The sequence below is a fragment of the Balaenoptera borealis genome (assembly GCF_965194805.1).
Source record: "Balaenoptera borealis genome assembly, chromosome: 7".
In the NCBI taxonomy this organism is placed as follows: domain Eukaryota; kingdom Metazoa; phylum Chordata; class Mammalia; order Artiodactyla; family Balaenopteridae; genus Balaenoptera; species Balaenoptera borealis.
In genome coordinates this window covers 68,433,870-68,449,006 of record NC_138864.1, presented here as the reverse complement: position 1 = coordinate 68,449,006, position 15,137 = coordinate 68,433,870, and the positions used below count along the sequence as shown (strand labels likewise).

The 15,137-nt window shown below is 38.7% G+C and overlaps 1 protein-coding gene across 1 annotated transcript in view; it reads right to left on the bottom strand.

The window, feature by feature from the left end:
• COL28A1 (collagen type XXVIII alpha 1 chain) overlaps positions 1-15,137 on the bottom strand; it is a 167,618-nt gene that overhangs the window by 136,044 nt on the left and 16,437 nt on the right. The window contains 6 exon segments of the mRNA XM_082400425.1: positions 299-371; positions 1,618-1,707; positions 5,286-5,342; positions 7,213-7,233; positions 13,951-14,052; positions 14,054-14,508. Of these exon segments, the coding sequence (XP_082256551.1) occupies positions 299-371; positions 1,618-1,707; positions 5,286-5,342; positions 7,213-7,233; positions 13,951-14,052; positions 14,054-14,508 (798 nt within the window).

Below are 15,137 nucleotides of genomic sequence, written 5' to 3'. Positions count from 1 at the left end.
TGTCCAGTATAACGTGAGCCACCTATGTCACTTTCAATTCCTTAACAGCCACTTAAAAACTGCAAGAATGAACAGGTGAAATTAATTTTTAATAATATATTGTATTTATCACAATAGGTCCAAAAACTGTCATTTTAACATGTGATCAATATTAAAAAATTATTAATGACATATTTTACATCTTTTTTTTTGGTACTAAGTCATAAAAATTCAGTGTGTAGTTTATTCCTCCAGCACACCTCCACTCCGGCTAGCCTGTTTCAACTGCTCGGTAAGCACACATGGCCGGTAAGCTTACCGAAAGCTCGGTAAGCAGCTTTCACATTGGCTGGAGCAGCTCTAGCTAATGACCCTGTTACTTCTCCTACAGCCTATAGCAACAAACCTTCTTCAAAATGCTCTTTCCTTCTGCTTGTTCCCACTTCAGTTTTTTGCTTTTAGAGCCAGGCCAGATTCATCTTCCAAATCCACAGCTCTTGGGCCATACGCCTCATCTAAAATCTCAGGAGGTGCCCATCACCCTGCAAAGCCCAGCCTTCCAGCCGGCATGGACCACCCACTCTGCCAATACTCCTCCCTAGGCACCCCATCTCACCATTCCCCACACTTTGCCCTCCCTCTGGTTGCTGCTCACAGCACTTTCCATCTAGACTGCCTGCCCCTTCCACTTTCCTGTTCTGTCTTTACCTGTTCCAGTCCTACACCCTTCAGGGGTCATCCTGTAGAACCCACCCTGATAGCTCCGGTCTCCTCTGAATGCCCATTATACTTTATGCGTGAAATTTTTACAATATTTTGACATTCCACTTCATATTGTAGCTGTTTTGCCTCTCCTCTGAGATAATGAACGTTTCACAAAAATAAGTGCTCTGTCTTAATTTTATTTTCACATAACAGTAGGCTTTATATATGTAAGATACCTAAGAAGTCTTTCCTGAATGAGTAACACAAATTTCTGAAGGAATTTCCATTGAAATTATCAAACTTTCTATCAGAATTTTTCATGAAATTGATTAAAAACACCAAGAGAACCATTTTTAAAACCTCTGGGTCTGAGTCCTGGGCTTTCATCCAAGGGGAAAAGCTGGGAGGAGAAATGTCACTCAGCCTCCTTTTAAGTCACTGTACATTTCTCTGCTATTTGCTACACTGCTGCAGTTCTCCAGGACAATGCAAAAGAAGAAATGTACTATAATTATTTCTCACACAATCTCTGACATCTTCTAATTTTAGGGATAATAAATCAACGAGAACAATCTCTTCTTTTGCCTGTAGAATTGGATTTACAAAAGGATAGTTGAGATTATGTAATTCTTCTGCTCCCAGAATTTTAATTTACTCTTTATGTAAAAAAAAAAAAAACCACAAGAAGCAAAGCAAAATATTTTTCTTATTTGAGCTTTTCACAAATCTCAACTTGAGTATCAACGAATGTCATGTGGCAGACCGCCCTGTCCCATCACCACTCCTTTTGGACAGAGTATTTTCTCCTCACATTTCCACTTCTAAGATCATAATCTGTCTGATTGCCTGTCTGAGCCATCAAGAGCACACGTGGACATAAATCATTTTTGCACTTGCATTGCAGGGGTCAAAATGATCCGTTACAGAATCTTAGCGTCCTGGGATTACTTTCTTAGGAAGGCATTTCAGTTGTGTACGTACCCCTGGGCCTCTTTCTCCAGGTTCCCCTTTTTGAGCGTCACCCTGTGTCAAGAAAAAACTTAGTCAAAATTCCATGGCCCTGCAGAATGAGTGATTGCTCAATAAAATTCACTATTCAGATTTCCCAGATTAATATGTTAAACCAATGGGGAAAATATCTTTGACCTTGACCATTGACATTTTCACCATGCAGTCTAGGGAAGAAAATAGCAGCTCAGATAGCCTTTGCCCTTTGGAGTGAAGCCAGATGTATAGGGTGCAGAATCCAGGTATATTTTCACAGCTTAGGCCGAGACTTGCATCCTAGTTTAACAACACAGCCGTTGTTCTCAAATATAGCATTGTGCCCACTCGGAGCCAGCCACTCTGGCTTTTCTCCAAGGGGCTTTGGAATGTTTTCCAAAATGTCCTTAAGAGTGATCGCTTGATTTCAGCAAGACTTAGGAAAATATATTATATGGCACAAAATTACAAGCCAAATAAATAAATGAAATGTGTGCAAAGACTTACAACAGGTATTTAACAAAGCAAAAAGAAGACATGATGGCATCAATTTAGACCCATACAAAGTGGGTGAGTGTAGGGGTGTGTGTGTGTGTGTGTGTGTGGTTGTGTGTGTATGTGTGTGTTGTAAAGCCACCCAAGGATGCTTTACATTCCCTTTCTTTGACAAGCAGGCAACTGGCAAAAATACTTTCATGCATCTAACTTATCATATTATTCATTACCTCCCTAAACATATTCTCAGAAATGGGGTTACTGGCATTAAAATTTTGAATACTTGAATGCTTCTTATAGTGCCTAATTGCTTCCAAAAATGTTTGTGTGTTTGTGCCAAGTTACCTTTGCAATGAAGAGGAAACCAGTTTCACCACTACATTGCTATCACTAGTTATTATTGTTTTAATATTGCTGTGTTAAGTGCTATAAGAAATGTTTTTTAAAATTTAAAATCCAGAAAAGAACAAACTCCGTGAACTAGAAAATTACTCCCCTCCCCCGCAAAAAAACAACCCAACACCCTGGAGTCCAAAGTTTCTAAAATGTGAATAATTAGTAGTAAAGGGTACCTCGTTGTCTGTCTTTAAATTTCATTCATTATCCAGTGAAATTTAACATTCTTCTATTTCTTTTTTCACTGGATTTATTTCCTCTCTTGAAAATTGTTTGTGTCCTTTGACCATTTAATTATTAGTTTCTCACCTGTTTTATAAAGTCTTTATGTACTATAGCAATTAACCCAGTGTCCATTGTATTTTGACATAAACATTTCCCTATATGTTTTCCTCTTTATTTTAATATTATTTTTCATTTTATACAAATTTTCCTCAAATTTTCACATGGTTACATCTGCTAATCTCTCTCCTCTGATTCCTACTGTTGCTCTTGAACTTGGAAGACCATCATCCCAACAATGATATGATTTTTTTTTTAATTAATTTAGGATTTTTTTGATGAATACACAAAGAAAAGAATTGGGGAAATGCCTGAACTTGGTCTGGGAGTAAGAGACAATCTGGTGTTTTTCCTATTGTTATTGTAGGTGAGTTACCCATCAAGTGAATCCATAAAAAACACAAGTGTCAATAGCAATCTGTTTTGGGATATGTATTAGTGATTCGTGGAACATTGTAGTAATTAATTTAGGCCACCATTATTTAAGAACAAGTTTCTCTTTATTCAGCTCCCTAGGTTTCCTGAACTTATTGACTAAAATGGTCATATGTTTCTCAGAATTTGTAAATACAAGCTTACACAAACCAGACAGATAATGTAGGAAGTAAACAGCCTGTATTCTTCGAAGGAATCATCAGATTTTTGGCGTTGGCATATATTACAATCCTTTGTTTTTTTAATTTTTGTTATTTAAGTAGACCTAGAAGGTGATACACTGGTTTAAACGAAAGCTGTTTATTCATTTACCGGGTTTCCTTTAGGTCCTCGCTCACCTTTGATACCTGGGTTTCCATGTGTACCCGGAAGGCAAAGGGAAAAAAGATTATATGGAGCAGGCATTCTATTAGTTTCCTACACCTTACATTAATTGCTGATCAGCTTCATTCCATAAGATTAGAGAAGATTGTAAAAAACACTTTACATACCAAGCAGAGATGCAACTCTATTTTCCCTTACTACACACCAGGAAGACGGCACAGTCTTGAAATGGCAGACTCTCTAGATTTGCTCAAAAAAGATAATGTCTCTCTATCCCTGATGTCCAAGAGAGAATCTCAAAAGATGGAAGAAGAGAGTTCTTCAATCCTATTCTAGAAAGGCATTTTATTTTCCTATTCTCAAACCACCAAAAATCTCACTTTTCTGTGAACTGGTTTTGGGAACACTCAATAAATGTTAAATAATATATTTCTATGGCTATCCCTATTAAAACATGGTACAGTAATCTCTTCCAACAATATTAAGGGACTGAAATTGTCAGATTAGCTCAGCAGTTGTAAGGGTTTTTTTTTTTACTGTTTATTCTAAAACGTAATTGAATATCCCAAGCAAACCTTCCCTGGCAATCTCTTGGTGTAATAAGTATAAACTAAGACTTTATAGGAAGGAAAAGTTAAACCTTTGCTTTGGCCAAAATCAGCTTCTACTGACTGCCACGTTATCATGTAATGTATCTAACTTGTATTTTGAAGAAAAAAAAGACAAACACTCCCTCTTTCTAATGCCTTGATTAGTAGAATGATTTGAAAAAGTAGAGGCTTTGGACCCAAGACTCAAGGGAAAATGTGCTATAGTCTAAGAAATTCACTGTACACATTCCCTTCCCTGCCCCCAAATACAAGCATCAGTTCAAAAACATTATCGATGAATTTTTGTGAAGTATCTCCGCAGAGCTTTTGACCTCTAAGGTTTGAAATCACAGAAATAAATGAAAAACTGAAGCAGCAGCGTGGAGGCACCTGAAGGTGTCTGTTAGAGAAACATTCAGCATATCTCCAGTCATTGTGATGTCGTTTCCAATGCCTTCCCAGTACAGACATGGCACCTACCAGATACTAGGGCAGAATATAAAGGAAGCACTCCTTTGGGGATTATCTTTTCAAGTATTGAATCATCTTAGTAAATCCTGCCATTTACCTTTGTTTGCCAAGTGGTGTCTTCCATTTCACACAATTCACTCTAATTCCCAGAGCTTCCTGACAAGCTTCCTCCCCACGAGGCATTTTGGGGTTGCACTTGGCTAAGTGTGAAGACACAGTTAATTTCTGGAGAGGTCACTTGTTTCTAGGTGGAAGTAGGATAAAGCTTTGCCTAGAGCACTGAGGATTTGTATGAGCTCTTTCTCTAAATTTTCACTTCAGTATTGAGAAATTCTGGCTTCAATTGTTGCATCAAAAGTGATGCTGAAATATCCTTCGTGGGAAGAACGTCAGCACTTTAAACCAAATCTGCCCTCAATTCAGTTCAGTAAAATCTCAAGCTTATTTCTAAGGACAGAATGTATCCCTTTAGGAATAAAAGAAAGGAACAGCGTTTCTGTTTTTGCTGCTATTTGCACACAGCTGCTTTTCAACAGCACAAAGTAGCCCAGTGTTTTCAGGGCAGAGCTATCATCGCTAGGACTTCCTGACTTGACCCTAAGTTCAAAACAGAAATATACTCACAGGAGGCCCTGGGTATCCTGGATCCCCCTTCTCACATTCACAAATCTTGCGTTCACACTAAATCAATAATGAAACTATTAACACTCAGTGAAATATAGCATTTTAAATCTCATTCAGTACACAACTAAATGGAACACTCCTTGAAGAAACTTTACCTTGCAAATATATGGAGCTTTTGCTCTCCCTATTAAACTCTTCCAGGAAAACTCTGATCTAGGAAGACCCAGCTAATAAAGTATTATTAAATGTTGCCATGGTTAAATAAAATAGACCTCCCATTGAAAATTTATGTATAACATCATTTGCCAGTTAAAATGGAAAAATAAACATTTTCAGTGGACTTTTGGAATTTCTGCTGTTGCTCTTCTATACAACACATCCAGGCTCAATAATATACAAACACCAAATACTCCTTTACTCAAAAAAGGAAAAAATTTGACTTATACCATATTTTATCAATTCTAAGATGCATATTTTTCCTTATTGTCACATCTCTGAAAGCAGAATGCATATTAAATGAGTCAAGCCCAACCAAGATGAAGCTGGGATTTTCTGCACATGAACTTCAGCGCTTCCAAAATGAGATGGAATAAAACTCCAGAGAGGGCTTCCCTGGTGGCGCAGTGGTTGAGAGTCTGCCTGCCAATGCAGGGGACACGGGTTCGAGCCCTGGTCTGGGAAGATCCCACATGCCGCGGAGCGACTAAGCCCTTGAGCCACAGCTACTGAGCCTGCGCGTCTGGAGCCTGTGCTCCGCAACAAGAGAGGCCACGATAGTGAGAGGCCCGCGCACCGCGATGAAGATTGGCCCCCGCTTGCCACAACTAGAGAAAGCCCTCGCGCAGAAACGAAGACCCAACACAGCCATAAATAAAAAAAAAAAAAAAAAAAAAAACTCCAGAGACACAACAAGAACACTTGAAGAAATGCTGCATCACCAACGCTTTTGGTGGCACAGGGGCTGGTATTGTGTAGAAAAGCCAATAATGACTGAGACAAAAAATGATTTAGAGGATTTCAACTTTGAATGTGAAGAAGTTTTAGAAATAACCAATTTAGTTTGCTTATATTTTCCCTTATCTGTATGCACAGAAGTGATAACAGGATTTAAAAATCTATATCTAAATAAAGCTAAAAGGACTCTTGCCATAGTATAAAATGAAAAATTGTAATTCATAAGAAGGTACTGTATCATAATTTAATTGACAGAGGGTTTTTTTTAATCTGTCTTAATGGCATATAAAATAATGAAACGTCGTGCTCTACAAGCTTTGGTTGGCTCCTATTATTTTATGTGATACTCCTAATGTTAAAGAAGCAGTTTATCGAACAAAGTTCAGATGTTCCAAACTCTTTGCCCAGAAACACACATCCAGTAGAGCATTCCTCAGCAAGCTGATGGTCATCTATTGTGCTGCGTACTGTCCAATCAATCTTGGCCGGTTTCCTTTGTCACTTGGTCTGGTTGCCACCAACAGGGAGGAGAATAAGCTTAGTCAGCCATCAGGCAGCAGGGGGCAGCTCTAAGCCCTGTCCCTTAGCCAGGAACACTGCCTAACCCTGGCCAACACAAGGCACAGTTCCTAGAGTGGAGAACCCCCATAAGTAGCAGGTATTGAGACACAATTAGAAAAAAGGAAGTCATATCAAAGTCAGCAAAAACTATGTTGTCTGGTTATCGTTGATTTCTAAAATCACTCTCTAAAATCGTTTAAATATTTCCTAATTTTTCTAAATTTTCCAACCTGCAGTGGACATGGTGACATAAAATAAATCAAATGGCTGCCTCAAAATAGAGTGGCTCATTTTAAGAAGAATTAAGCATTTTTATTTAGGCACACCTTATCTTCTAATGTGAATTATAATGCTGTTTTTCTTATGTGAGCTTTTAGAGTAATTCATAGTAATCACAGCATGTGGTGCTTACCTTCTTTTCAAATAAGATATCCTAGGAGGGAAAAAAGAATGAAACATTAACTCAATTCACAGTTCTGCTTCCAGCTTCTTATTAACCTTAATTATGCCCTAAGGGATACGCAATTTCCAAGAAAAATAGCAATTCAACCTTTTTAACCTTGTAAAATCAATAAAGCCCCAGCCAACAACCCAAGGAGCACTCTGAGCCCGTCTACTAATAGAAGACATGAAGGGCACTGGCATTCATTAAAAGTAATTTTTTCTAGAAATTTTATCCTTTTGCGTCCTATGTTTTATCTCTTGTTTCTTTTTCATCAGCTCTGTAATCTCCATAGTTTGGCTACAAGCTTAATCAGCCATAATAAGAAATTTCTCACTTTTATTTACAGACTTCGGCAGAATATGTAATTGTGTATTTTCTCTATTTTTCTATTCCTTTACAGATATGCACTTATTTTTCAGCATTAAAACATAAATTTTAGGGTGATAATTTCATGAAATATTAATGAGCCTTACAAGTCAATGCGGTCCAGCAGCTCGTTCTCTCGTAAGGAAACGTGAGACGCAGTGCTGTGACTTGCCCAAGGTCACACACTTGGGCTGAGCTGCCTAACCAAGTTCAGTGCTATTTTCTACTTAACCACATAGAAATGAATTAACCAGAATGTTTTTCAAAACTACTTTCAATTCATAATTTTAGAGAAATTCACAATGTGGTTTTTGTCCAATATGTAGGTCTCACTACCCTACTCGAGCTCAGTGTGGTATTACCTGACAAGAGCACTGAAGGTCGTGTCTGAAGTCAAACACTGGACAGAACTTACGTTTACAGATAGAATTATTGCTTTCTTAAGGTAGAAGTTATGTGTCAAATTAATGCCTTATGACTGAAACTGAGGGGTAATTTACACATGGTAAAATAGAAGATAGAAGCAAAAAGCACTAGAATATTTGTGCAAGATGTTAAAAATAAAGCATGTAAAGAAGAAGCTAAAGAAAAGTCAGAGTTGTACCTTTACGGAGGACTCTGCATCCTTTTAGTTTTGTTTTTACTCTACCTTTATTTCCAATCAAATGAATCATTTAGAGGGAAGAGATAGCAAAACGCTTTAAGTGATTCTAGGGATTTAATCAGAGAAAAATTTAGGCTGGGAATTTCGTCATCCAGGGTTTTCATCCTGTTTCCACCATTATCTAGCCACCTGGCCTTAGGCAAGTCATATATCCTTCCAGGTCATTTTCCACATCTATAAAATGAGAAGGTTTGACAACATGGTCTTGGGAGCTGTAAAACTCTGGCCACAGACCCTGTCTACCAAATTCAGAGTCTCACCTATGGCTTTCTTTCCCTCTCCCTCCCTCATCCCCTGCCCCAGTGATTTTAAATTACTAGCCAGTGTAAACCCAGGCTGAAAGCAGATGAGATACTTGTATCTTTAAGAACTAGTAGGTCATGTGGAGAATGGGAACTCAGAAAAACTGACGATTTTAGTGTAAAATGGCCTTACCCTCTCCAGAACATTCAGCTGTGCCTAGAAAGTTGAAATGTACATGCTTTATCTCTAGGCTGCCCAGGACAAGTCCTTGCTTCCACCTGTGATCCTGACATCCCTTCCAGACATACCCTAGAGAAATTCTTGTGCTTGTATATTTCAGCATTCATTGTTTTTAATAGCGAAAAATTTGAAATAAAATATCCATCAATAGCGTAATGGATCAATAAACAAAATACTACTCAGCAGTTAAAGTCAATGCGTTAAATTTCTGTATTTTAACATAGATAAATTTCCTAAAAAGTTGAGTGGAAAAGCAAGCTGCAAAGGAATACATACAATGTGATCCAAATTGTGAAAATATTTAAAATATACGTCAGAAACTTGGTTTCCTCTGGGAGGGAGAGAGAAAAGGAACTTAAAAGGAGTTCAGAAGAGACAATAAAACAACTAATAATTCAAGTCAAATTGTAATATTTGAAAATAACTACTAAAATAAGGAAAAATTCAAAGTTGTGTCACTTTACCACCTTTTTACAATAAGCAATATCCTTATCAATTTTAAACTGATAAATTTAACTGCTACTGTGGCTGATGTGTAATTTTACACTTTTTAAGCATTTCATTTGAAAATTCAATTTCTGCTTTGCCATATTACCCTTTAAAAATATGTGCCACTGGCTTAAAAACCATAACAGCACAACTTACTAATTATGTTTGGAACTCATTTGATTCTGTGTTTGCTGGAATTTATATTTCTGTGGAAACAAAAATGGATTCAAAACTACATAACAGATAAGACTGTTTGAAACAAAGAACAAAGCTCCGTTCCCTAAGGGCACTTACAGCCTATAAGCCCCAGTGATAGAAAACATGGCAAAGCAAGCTGCTTGGGAAGGAGATCCTAGACTTGGGGGGGCAGAGGAGGAGGAACAGGATGGTTTCTTGGAATAGTTGGACTTTCTGGATAATTTTGAATAAAGGAATTTAAAGGTCCAACTCATTGATGGAATGCTGTTCTATATGTCAAAGTTTATAAGGAAAAAAGGCATAAAGACTAGTGTGGGCAATCAGACAAAGGAAGCAGTGAGAAGGGACATTTAAAACGAGTGGACAGAAGGGCCCACGTGGACAGAGCTGGAGAATTGGGAAGTAATGAGGCCTTTCACTTAAGCAGAGAGGCAGGCTGTGTGGAGGACAGCTGGGAGAATATGGTCAAAGCCAGAGGGAAGGGCATGTTCAATTAAGGTCTAGGTGGATACTGTAGTTTAAATCAGGGGTCCCCAACCCCCAGGCCATGGACCAGTACTGGTCCATGGCCTGTGAGGAACTGGACCACACAGCAGGTGGTAAGGGGCGGGCGAGTGAGCAAAGCTTCATCTCTATTTACAGCCGCTCCCCATCGCTCACATTACCACCTGAGCTCTGCCTCCTGTCAGCATTATGGTGAGTTGTATAATTATTTCATTATATATTACAATGTAATAATAATAGAAATAAAGTTCACAATAAATGTAATGCGCTTGAATCATCCTGAAACCTTCCCCTGCCCCTGTCCGTGGAAAAATTGTCTTTACGAAACTGGTCCCTGGTGCCAAAAAGGTTGTGGACCACTGGTTTAAATGAAAAAATATAAATAGAGAAAGGACCTCACCAGAGCAAAAGAAGGGGCATTTTATTAATGGAGTCAGAGTTTTATGATGGCATATATGTGAAAAAAGAAGGCTAGAATGGAATTGCCAGTTTTGCGAGTGACCATGAGGTCAAGGCTATGAGAAGGGAACAGAGAAAATGTGAGGAAGGTGTCAAAGTTATTAGCATGACAGCAAATGGGATGAGAATAAAGAACTTAGTAGGCAAGGATTACAAACTCTATGACAAAAAAAAAAATATTTGCAGCTTACTACAGTAGCAGAATAGCCATTATAAAATCTTAGAGAACAGAAGTAAGGCTCTAAACAGAGGAAGCCTTGAAAAACTGGGAAGTGGACCACAATTAATAAATTAATGAAGGCTAGGATTCTAAAGATGATACAGAAATTATCAAGTTGATCCCTTCTTTGTATGTGAAGGAGAGGATACACTAAATGGATGTTTTGCTTAATTATCTTCAGAGAATGAGACCAATTTGCCACAATCTTTATTCCCATAAAGACTTTAAAATTTTTAATATCAAAGGTGATAAAGAATTTTTAAAATCTCTTTGTACTCTCTCTTGCTCTTTTGAAGGACCGAGTAATATATCCAGGAGATTGGTTTGAATCTGTTTCTTAGGTTTCAATACTGTTATGTAAATCATAATAAAATAGCAGCACAAGTATTTTCTTCACCTTGGAATCATCAGGTCTCTCTTGAGTAATTCAGAACTAAAATGCTTTCATGGGATTCTTATGTGATACTTCCTGCACGAGGTGTCAAGGAATGTGTGATGGTTCCTTGATTTGTCTTGGCTCCTGCAAAATCTGTTCACTGTGGACACTCCTGTCCATAAATTCAACTAAAGTCTACTCTGCAATAAACAATAAACTGCTGATACAGAAAACAACCCAGATGCATTTCAAAATCATTATGCTGGCAGTAAGAAGCCTGACACAAAAAGAGTGCACGTGGTGTGAGCTTGTTTATGTAAAAATCTAGAAAGTACACTAATCTAGGAAGACAAGTCAGATCAGTAGCATCTAAGGGACAAGGGAAGCACATATTGCAAAGAGGCATAAGGAACCTTTTAGGGACGATGGAAGTGTTCTCTATCCTACTTGTGCTGGTTGTTTCATGGGTGTATACATCTATCAAAACTCAGGGAATTGTGCACTCAAAGTAGACACAGATCTGTACTTAAATTATACTGAATTAACTCATTTTAAAAAATCAACTGCATAATAATTACAAAATAAAAAGTTTAAAAAACTGAACTACAGATGTAATAGAAACAGATTAGATGAGGACTTTTTCCAATGGTCTGATCAAAAGTCAAGTTCTGGGGCTTCCCTGGTGGTGCAGTGGTTAAGAATCCGCCCACCAATGGGAGGGACACAGGTTCAAGCCCTGGTCCGGGAAGATCCCACATACCGCGGAGCAACTAAGCCCGTGCGCCACAACTACTGAGCCTGTGCTCTAGAGCCCGTGAGCCACAACTACTGAGCCCACATGCCACAACTACTGAAGCCTGTGCACCCTAGAGCCCATGCGCGGCAACAAGGGAAGCCACTGCAATGAAAGCCTGCACGCACTGCAACGAAGAGTAGCTCCCGCTCGCTGCAACTAGAGAAAGCCCGCCTGCAGCAACGAAGACCCAGTGCAGCCAAAAATAAATAAATAAAATACATTAAAAAAAAACAAAAACAAAAGTCAAGTTCTGCTTCCTAGACCATGGCAATTCGAAACATTGAAGCTTGGTATATCTTTCTTTGAAAAGCCTAATAAGCTCTTTGGATTCTGGAATTTGTTTGGAAAGCAGCACCTCCTTCTAAGAAGTGGCTTATTCACAGAGCTTCCATCTGAACAAATAAGCTGAAATCACAGGATGCTATGGGAGAGCAGAGTCATTAGGATGCTTAGTCATTTTTTGGTTTCCCCAGAAACAAGCAGTCTTGCTTCAGGTTTACTGCCAACAGCCTGTGTTCTCAGTTGGGCAGGAGCTCTTGGCAAGGGTGTGTCTGGAGGGCGTATGAACCTCCTGAACCGACATATCTGGCCAAACAAGGAGCTGCCTGTCCTGTGTCTTCTCCAGGCAGCAACAGGTGACTCATCACAACCCCAGGGTCCTCTCCTGAACATGCTTGAAACTTCTCTTTTATTCAGTGGCGAGGACTCCTTAAACTATGGCACAGGCAGGGCTAGGCAGTTAGCCGGGCACCCCAGCACATTCCCCTTTCCTGCAGAAGAGATGCTCACGTAAGCATTCACCCCAAGTACCTGGGAGCTGAGCCTGTCACCTGTGGTCTAGGCAGAACTCTCCCCATCTACCCCTAATGCCCAAGTTAAAAAAGTCTAGGAACAATAGTAAATTTGGAGAAGGGATGTTCCTTGACTGTTTCAAGGCAATTTTAATTGAGAAAACCATAAAAAAATAGTTACCATTCTTCTTCTCAATATAACTATACAGGGTTAAGCATGCAGACTCCAGGGTTTTTAGCTGGCCTCAAATTTTCAACTATAAAATGAAGATAATAATAGTACCTACATCATAAGATTGTTGTAAACATTGAATAAAATAAAATATGTTAAGTACTCAGAGCAGTGCATAATACACAGAGAGCACTCAAGACGTGGTCACTATTATTTAGGTAAGAAAAACTCAGCATCTCATGCTGAAAACAACTGAGAGTAACAAAATCAAAGTAATGTTGGGAAAAGAATTGAGGGAAGGGACAAAAGGAGCAAAACAGACTCTGAAATGGCGCCTGCGGTTTTTTCAACTGATAGAAAAGAGCCCATATGGGGTGCTCAGGACCTAAAGGACACATTGTCCTTGCCCTCTTCTCAAGAAATTTTTTAAAATCAATATTCTTAAGAAAATCAATTTTGACACTTAAATCAACCACCTTATCTCCAGGAGTTTCCTCCTTGAGAAATGTTGTGAAGAGGGATTTTGTTTTGATTGCTTTGCCTTGTGTTTTCCCTAGCAGCAAGGAAAGGCTCTCACAGCCAATAAAGAAAAGCAGTGACACAGCTAATCAGATCAATCTAGTGGGACTCATTGATTTGATGGGAGAAACTGTGGGGCGACGGCAGGTTATAGCTGATTTAAAATTGGGTGACCTTGTTAACACCTAAAAAACAAGGAGATTTTTTTTTAATGGAAGTCTGTGAACTTCACTTGAGCATAATATGACAATAGGTGAGACAAACAGTCAAAAAATATTCCTGTACATGTGTAATGGGAAAAGAAGAACTTAGTACAATTATAGCAGACTACAAGTTGACTACAAGTCAAATATAAGTCAGCAGTGTTCAATGAGCCCAGGATGTACAAACAGGAGTCTGAGGTGGATGAATGGAAATTAATCCTTCCAAAATCCTCAGCAGTAGCTGACAATAAAGTTCCAGAGAATGAGTCTGGGACTTCCCCAGATTACATGTATAAACTATCAAGAATGTAGAGAGAACATGGGAGAGATTCTTCTTTTCCATTTCCAAGGTGGATTTTTTCTCTTTCATCTTTTTGACCCACTATCTATCCATACAGAATTTGTAAACAAATTATCAATATTATGGTGAGAAATATATACAAAACCAACCCATTAGGTACCTACCAGGTGATCCTGAATTTTATGTACAAGGGTTGAATCATTCAACAGTAGAATGGGTTCACTGGGTGGATCCCCAGATATCAAACGAAGTTTGGTTTCATTGACCTAGAGTAGAGAGTCCAATGGTGATAAATAATATTCCTGAAGTTCTGGCATCTTCAGAAATACTTTGAACATCTGGATTCTCTGGATGGTCGATGCCATTAGTCATCAGCAAAGCCACTTTCACACCATCTTTGTGCCCTTCTCTCTTAAGTAGCCTCGTGACATTGGCGATGGCATAATAAGAGAAAGTACCTTGCCCAATGAAATTCATAGACTTGACCCTCTGTTTAAAAGTTTGTAGATCCTTCCAAGAAGAAAAAGGTGGATGAATTTGGACAGAGCTGCTAAACTGAAGGGCTGCCAGTTTGATGTCATATTTCAAGGAGCCAACCGGGGTCAATTGAAAAATCTTGTCACTCAAGCTATCTACAAAATCTTTCTGTTTGTCAAAGAGAAAAATTTTAGAACTTTCAGAGCTGTCCACGATGAAGACAAGATCTGTGAAGCAAGTGGGGTCTGAAATAGGACGAACAGGTTAGGCAAAATCCTTGCCCTTACTCATGAAACAACTCTGCAAAAGGAAAGGCCTGAGGTAGTGTGGTCATGAATTGCTTGCTTCTGAGAGGAGAAGGAAGTGAAAAAGAGAGGCACTACAGAGATAGGGCTTACACTGTAAAGAACTAAATCTCTTTCTAAGTCTACAAATTCTTTTCCTCTTGTAAAATTGTGCAAATCAGAAGCAAACAAAATACCATATATTTCGAGCATCTTCCCAAAGTAAAACTTGCTTAAAGTGAGAGGGAAAGAAAGTACATTATAGTTTAAAAATTCAACAAACACTAGGCAAAGTTGTCTAGAAGTAAATAATACTCTGCCTAATTCTCAAACTGTATCTCATATTGGTGAGGCCCCATCTTGTTTTGGTGCAGTTTTTTTTTTTTTAACTCTTTTGAAATCAAGGGAGAAAATGACTACACATCACATTGTAGCAGTGGTAAGGGACAAAGAAACCTACCAGAGAGAACTTAAGTTTGAATCCTAGCTCTGTGACTTACTAATTAATTTGCCTACGGCCTTGAGTGTGCCACTTCACCTCTCTGGGCCTCAGTTCCTTTATCTATGAGAGTGGCAATCTCTGTCATGCC